General features: G+C 38.5%; 1 protein-coding gene across 1 annotated transcript; it reads left to right on the top strand.

Annotated features, from left to right (window-relative positions):
• Nucleotides 1–5,959: 5,959 nt before the first annotated feature.
• LOC141703871 (granule-bound starch synthase 1, chloroplastic/amyloplastic-like) lies at nt 5,960–7,299 on the top strand (the record flags this gene model as incomplete). The annotated part of the gene is made up of 5 exons (XM_074507254.1): nt 5,960–6,144; nt 6,241–6,432; nt 6,519–6,605; nt 6,701–6,829; nt 6,945–7,299. Coding segments are annotated over 5 exons (710 nt in total), but the record flags the coding sequence as incomplete, so codon positions are not given.
• Between the last annotated feature and the right edge of the window lie 970 nt (nt 7,300–8,269).

Raw genomic sequence — 8,269 nt, 5'->3', positions numbered from 1 at the left:
GCCTACGAGAATTATTCGGAAACCCAGTTCCATTCGTTTCAGCCCCGATTCATTTACGGACGACCCCAAAAAACGCGAATGTAATTCATAAATCCATAGGGATAAATTATGAAAAGATATCCATAAAACGGGCCACCTCAATTTGCTCCATAGCTCGTGTACTACATGCGAGAATTATTCGGAAACCTAGTTTCATTCGTTTCAGCCTCGATTCACTTACGGATGACCCAAATAAACGCGAATGCAATTTCATAAATCCATAGGGATAAATTATGAAAAGATATCCATAAAACGGGCCGCCTCAGTTTTTGCTCCATACCTCGTGTACTACTGCCTACGAGAATTATTCGGAAACCTAGTTTCATTCGTTTCAGCCCCGATTCACTTACCGTCCCCACTAGCGAATACAATTTCATAAATCCATGGGGATAAATTATAAAAAGATATCCATAAAACGGACCGCCTCAATTTTTTCACCATACCTCGTGTACGCCTAGGAGAATTATTCGAAAACCTAGTTTCAATCATTTCAGCCCCGATTCACTTACGGACGACCCCAAATAAACGCGAATGCAATTTCATAAATCCATAGGATAAATTATGAAAAGATATCCATAAAACGGGCTGCCTCAATTTTGCACCACCTCCTGTGTATATACTGTCTACGAGAATTATTCAATACAGAGTTCCATTCGTTTCGGCCCCATTTCACTTTCGGACGACCCCAAATAAACATTAATGTAATTTCATAAATCTATAGGGAATATTATGAAAAGATATCCATAAAACGGGCTGCCTCAATTTTTGTCCATATCTCGTGTACTGCTACTGCCTACGAGAATTATTCAGAAACCCAGTTCCATTCGTTTTAGCCCGATTCATTTACGGATGACCCCAAATAAACGCTAATGTAATTTCATAAATACATAGGGATAAATTATGAAAATATATCCATAAAACGGGTCGCCTCAATTTTTGCTACATACCTCGTGTACTACTGCCTACGAGAATTATTCGGAAACCTAGTTTCATTCGTTTCAGCCCCGATTCACTTACGGACGTCCCCAAATAACGCGAATGAAATTTCATAAATCCATAGGGATAAATTATGAAATATCCATAAATCACACGCCTCAATTTTTGCTCCATACCTCGTGTACTACTACTGCCTACGAGAATTATTCGGAAACCTAGTTCCATTCGTTTCAGCCCCGATTCACTTACGGACGTCCCCAAATAAACGCGAACGCAATTTCATAAATCCATAGGGATAAATTATAAAATTTATCCATAAATCAGGCCGCCTCAATTTTTGCTCCATACCTCGTGTACTACAGCCTACGAGAATTATTCGGAAACCCAGTTCCATTCATTTCAGCCCCGATTCAGTTACGGACGTCCCCAAATAAACGCGAACGCAATTTCATAAATCTATAAGGATAAATTATGAAAAGATATCCATAAATCGGGCCGCCTAAATTTTTGCTCCATACCTCGTGTACTACAGCCTACGAGTATTATTCGGAAACCCAGTTCCATTCGTTTCAGCCCCGATTCACTTACGGACATCCCCAAATAAAACGAACGCAATTTCATAAATCCATAGGGATAAATTATGAAAAGATTCAATAAAATGGGCTGCCTCAATTTTGCTCCATACCTCGTGTACTACTACCTACGAGAATTATTCGGTAACCCAGTTCCCTTCGTTTCATCCCCGATTCACTTATGGACGACCCCAAATAAATGCGAATTAATTTTATAAATCCATAGGGATAAATTATTAGAAGATATCCATAAAACGGGTTGCCTCAATTTTTGCTCAATACCTGGTGTACTACGCCTAGAGAATTATTCGAAAATCCAGTTCCATTCGTTTCAGCCCCGATTCACTTACGGACGACCCCAATTAAAAGAATAAAATATCATAAATACATAGGGATAAATTATTAGAAGATATCCATAAAACTGGCCGCCTCAATTTTGCTCCATACCTCGTGCACTACTACTGCCTACGAGAATTATTCGGAAACCCAGTTCCATTCGTTTTAGCCCTGATTCATTTACGAACGACCCCAAATAAATGTAAATGTAATTTCATAAATCCATAGGGATAAATTATCAAAATATCCATAAAACGGGCCGTCTCAATTTTTGCTCCATACCTCGTGTACTACTGCCTACGAGAATTATTCGGAAACCCACTTACATTCGTTTCAGCCCCGATTCACTTATGGACGACCCCAAATAAACGCGAATGCAATTTCATAAATCCATAGGGATAAATTATTAGAAGATATCCACAAAACGAGTTGCCTCAATTTTTGCTCAATACCTCGTGTCTACGCCTAGAGAATTATTCGGAAACCCAATTCCATTCGTTTCAGCCCCGATTCACTTACGGACAACCCCAAATAAACGCGAATGCAATTTCATAAATCCATAGGGATAAATTATGAAAATATCCATAAAATCGGCACGCCTCAATTTTTGCTCCATAACTCGTGTACTACTACTGCCTATGAGAATTATTCGGAAACCTAGTTCCATTCGTTTCAGCCCCGATTCACTTACGGACGTCCCCAAATAAACGCGAACACAATTTCATAAATCCATAAGGATAAATTATGAAAAGATATCCATAAAACGGGCCACCTCAATTTTTGCTCGATACCTCGTGTACTACTGCCCACGAGAATTATTCGGAAACTTAGTTTCACATTTCAGCCTCGATTCACTTACGAACGACCCCAAATAAACGCAAATGCAACTTCATAAATCCATAGGGATAAATTATGAAAAGATATCCATAAAACGGGCCGCCTCAATTTTTGCTCCATATCTCGTGTACTACTACTGCCTACGAGAGTTATTCAGAAACCCAGTTCCATTCGTTTCAGCCCCGATTTTAATTACGGACGACCCCAAATAAACGCTAATGTAATTTCATAAATACATAGGGATAAATTATGAAAATATATCCATAAAACGGGCCGCCTCAATTTTTGCTCCATACCTCGTGTACTACTGCCTACGAGAATTATTCGGAAACCTAGTCCCATTCCTTTCAGCCCCGATTCACTTACGGAAGTCCCCAAATAAACGCGAATGCAATTTCAAAAATCCATAGGGATAAATTATGAAAAGATATCCATAAAACGGGCCTCCTCAATTTTTCACCATACCTCATGTACTACTGCCTACAAGAATTATTCGGAAACCTAGTTCCATTCGTTTCAACCCCGATTCACTTACGGACGACACCAAATAAACGCAAATACAATTTCATAAATCCATAGGATAAATTATGAAAAGATATACATAAAATGGGCCGCCTCCATTTTTGCACCATACCTCGTGTATTATTGCCTACGAGAATTATTCAGATACATAGTTCCATTCGTTTCAGCCCCGATTCACTTTCGGATGACCCCAAATAAACGCAAATGCAATTTCATAAATCCATAGGGATAAATTATGAAAAGAAATCAATAAAATGGGCCACCTCAATTTTTGCTGCACACCTTGTACTACTTCCTAGGAGAATTATTCGGAAACTTAGTTGCATTCGTTTCAACCCTGATTTACTTACGGACGACCCAAAATAAACGCGAATGCAATTTTATAAATCCATAGGGATAAATTATTAAAAGATATCCATAAAATGGGTTGCTTCAATTTTTGCTCAATACCTCATGTACTACGCCTAGAGAATTAATCGGAAATCCAGTTCCATTCGTTTCAGCCCCGATTCACTTACAGACGACCCCAAATAAATGCGAATATAATTTCATAAATCCATAGGGATAAATTTTTAGAAGATATCCATAAAATTGGCTGCCTTAATTTTTGCTCCATACCTCGTGTACTACTACTCCCTACGAGAATTATTCGGAAACCCAGTTCCATTCGTTTCAGCCCCGATTCATTTACGAACGACGCCAAATAAAAGCGAATGTAATTTCATAAATCCATAGGGATAAATTATGAAAAGATATCCATAAAATGGGTCACCTCAATTTTTTCTCCATACCTCGTGTACTACTGCCCACGAGAATTATTCGGAAACCCAGTTTCATTCGTTTCAGCCCCGATTCACTTACGGACGACCCCAAATAAACGTGAATACAATTTAATAAATCCATAGGGATAAATTATGAAAAGATATCCACAAAACGAGCCACCTCAATTTTTGCTCCATACCTCGTGTACTACTACTGCCTACGAGAATTATTCGGAAACCTAGTTCCATTCGTTTCAGCCCCGATTCACTTACAGACGTCCCCAAATAAACGCGAATGAAATTTCATTAATTTATAGGGATAAATTATGAAAAAATATCTATAAATGGGCCGCCTCAATTTTTTCACCATACCTCGTATATTACTGCCTACGAGAATTATTCGGAAACCTAGTTCCATTCATTTCAGCCCCGATTCACTTACGGACGATCCCAAATAAACGCGAATGCAATTTCATAAATCCATAGGATAAATTATGAAAAGATCCATAAAACGGGCTGCCTCAATTTTTGTACCATACCTTGTGTACTACTCCCTACGAGAATTATTCGGAAACCTAGTTCCATTCGTTTCAGCCCTGATTTACATATGAACGTCCCCAAATAAACGCGAATGCAATTTCATAAATCCATAGGGATAAATTATGAAAATATATCCATAAATCAGGACACCTCAATTTTTGCTCCATACCTCATGTACTACAGCCTACGAGAATTATTCGAAAACCCAGTTCCATTAGTTTCAGCCCCGATTCACTTACGGACGCCCCCAAATAAATGCGAAAGCAATTTCATAAATCCATAGGGATAATTATGAAAAGATATCAATAAAACGGGATGCCTCAATTTTTGCTCCATACCTCGTGTTCTACTGCCTACGAGAATTATTCGAAAACCCAGTTTCATTCGTTTCAGCCCCGATTCACTTACGGACGATCCCAAATAAACGCGAATGAAATTTCATAAATCCATAGGGATAAATTATTAGAAGATATCCATAAAATTGGCCGCCTCAATTTTTGCTCCATACCTCGTGCACTACTACTGCCTACGAGAATTATTCGGAAACCCAGTTCCATTCGTTTTAGCCCTGATTCATTTACGGATGACCCCAAATAAATGTAAATGTAATTTCATAAATCCATAGGGATAATTATGAAAAGATATCCATAAAACGGGCCGCCTTAATTTTTATTCCATACCTCGTGTACTACTACCTACGAGAATTATTCGATAACCCAGTTCCATTCGTTTCAGCCCCGATTCACTTATGGACGACCCCAAATAAATGCGAATGCAATTTTATAAATCCATAGGGATAAATTATTAGAAGATATCCATAAAATGGGTTGCCTCAATTTTTGCTCAATACCTCATGTACTACGCCTAGAGAATTATTCGAAAATCTAGTTTCATTCGTTTCAGCCCCGATTCACTTACGGACGACCCCAAATAAACGAGAATGCATTATCATAAATACATAGGGATAAATTATTAGAAGATATCCATAAAACTGGCCGCCTCAATTTTTGCTCCATACCTCGTGCACTACTACTGCCTACTAGAATTATTCGGAAACCCAGTTCCATTCGTTTTAGCCCTGATTCATTTACGGACGACCCCAAATAAATGAAAATGTAATTTCATAAATCCATAGGGATAAATTATGAAAAGATATCCATAAAACGGGCCGCCTCAATTTTTGCTCCATACCTCGTGTACTACTGCCTACGAGAATTATTCGGAAACCCACTTCCATTCGTTTCAGCCCCGATTCACTTACGGACGACCCCAAATAAACGCGAATGCAATTTCAATAATTTATAGGGATAAATTATGAAGAAATATCCATAAAATGGGCCACCTCAAATTTTTCACCATACCTCGTATACTACTGCCTACGAGAATTATTCGGAAAGCTAGTTCCATTCGTTTCAGCCCCGATTCACTTATGGACGACCACAAATAAACGAGAAGCCCTGCAGGCTGAGGTTGGATTGCCAGTAGACAGTGAAGTCCCTGTTATAGGCTTTATTGGGAGACTAGAAGAACAAAAGGGATCTGATATTCTTGCAACAGCTATCTCTGGATTCATAGACGAGGAAGTACAGATAATAGTTTTAGTAAGCATTTTGAAGTATTTGAGCCGAACCTCATTAGCTTATAATTCAAACAAGTAAGAAGTTCTTTACTGATGGTTGTTTTATCGCATTACTCAGGGGACTGGAAAACAGCAAATGGAGAAGCAGCTCGAGCAGTTGGAGATATTATACCCAGACAAGGCCAGAGGAGTGGCAAAGTTTAATGTTCCGTTGGCCCATATGATCACAGCCGGGGCTGATTTTATGATTGTTCCTAGTAGATTTGAACCCTGTGGTCTCATCCAGTTGCATGCAATGCGCTATGGAACAGTAAGATAAACCTGAAATTATCTCCACCAACATAACATTATATTTGTATCGACTGCAATCATGTAACATTTAACCATCCACTGCAGGTACCCATAGTTGCATCAACTGGTGGGCTAGTGGATACAGTCAAAGAAGGTTATACAGGGTTTCAGATGGGAGCCTTTAATGTTGAAGTAAGAACCTCCTTTTACGTCAAACAACCAGATGATTTTGTTTCCAAATTTAATGTAAACCGATGCTCAATCTACATATATTGTATTGTTTCCAGTGTGAAACAGTTGATCCCGCAGATGTCATGGCAATTGTGACAACTGTGAAAAAAGCAATAACAACTTATAGAACTTCATCTTTAACCAAGATGATCATGAATTGCATGGCTCAAGATCTATCATGGAAGGTTAGCATAAAAATGCACTTCTGCAAAACATTTGACTAAAATTACTGAATAAAGTGATCCATGAAACTGGAGTCATAACTCGCTGTTAATAGAAGTAACTTTTGACATTGCACAGGGACCTGCAAAGAAGTGGGAGGATGTGTTGTTAAGTTTGGGGGCAGCTGGGAGTGAACCCGGAATTGAAGGTGATGAAATTGCACCTCTAGCAAAGGAAAATGTTGCAACTCCGTGAGGATTTGGAGCTTGAGGCCCTGTGCCAGGTGACTTTATCTCGCCAGTGACAGTGACGGTAGAATGTGTGCCTACTTTTTCTTCCTGCACCTCGCCATATATGTTGGAATTTAAGAAAGCAGGTGTATCGACCTGCCTGCAGTTTTAACAAAAATAATCATACTGTATTATGTTTCTGGAAGTACAAATGTGTAATTCTTGTATTTTTAAAAATTTATATACAAGTGTTGCTGTGTTGTTCACAGTCAAAGTGTGCCACTTACCATTGGGGTTAAATGAATAATTCATCACTTTATACATAGTAACTTGCAATTGAGTTACTAAGTAAAAAAAAGTTTTAAGTCAGCTAATGAAAGTACTCTTAAAAAATTTGCGTTGATTTACTCCCGTCAGTCCTGACAAAATTTGTAACGGTTTGCTGAGTTGGTCTTGCTTACACGGCAATACCTGCAAAATCAAACCAACATAACAGCAATTCGACTGAAATAATCAATTGAATCATCACCTCCACTTCCTCTCTCATTTTCACCACTACCTACATCCCCTCTCTGCTCATATTTCCAATCCAGGTTAAAAGAGGAATTGGAAGATATTCATAAATTCATAGGGATAAATTATGAAAAGATATTCATAAATAGGGCCGCCTTAATTTTTGCTCCATATCTCGTGTATTACAGCCTACGAGAATTATTCGGAAACCTAGTTTCATTTGTTTCAGCCCCGATTCACTTAAGAACGTCCCCAAATAAACGCGAACGCAATTTCATGAATCCATAGGGATAAATTATGAAAAGATATCAATAAAACGAGCAGCCTCAATTTTTGCTTCATACCTCGTGTACTGCCTACGAGAATTATACGGAAACCCAGTTTCATTCATTTCAGCCCCGATACACTTACAGACAACCCCAAATAAACGCGAATGCAATTTCTTAAATCCATGGGGATAAATTATTAGAAGATATTCATAAAACGGGCTGCCTCAATTTTTGCTCCATACCTCTGTACTACTGCCTAGAGAATTATTCGGAAACCCAGTTTCCTTCATTTCAGCTCCGATTCACATACGGACGACCCCAAATAAACGCGAATGCAATTTCATAAATCCATAGGGATAAATTATTAGAAGATATCGATAAAACGGGCCGCCTCAATTTTTGCTCCATACCTCGTGTACTACTATCTACGAGAATTATTCGGAAACCTAGT

This window comes from Apium graveolens, unplaced genomic scaffold (genome assembly GCF_009905375.1).
Source record: "Apium graveolens cultivar Ventura unplaced genomic scaffold, ASM990537v1 ctg7138, whole genome shotgun sequence".
Lineage (NCBI taxonomy): Eukaryota > Viridiplantae > Streptophyta > Magnoliopsida > Apiales > Apiaceae > Apium > Apium graveolens.
Note: the sequence above shows the minus strand (reverse complement) of the source record. Positions and strands in the feature narration are given on the sequence as shown.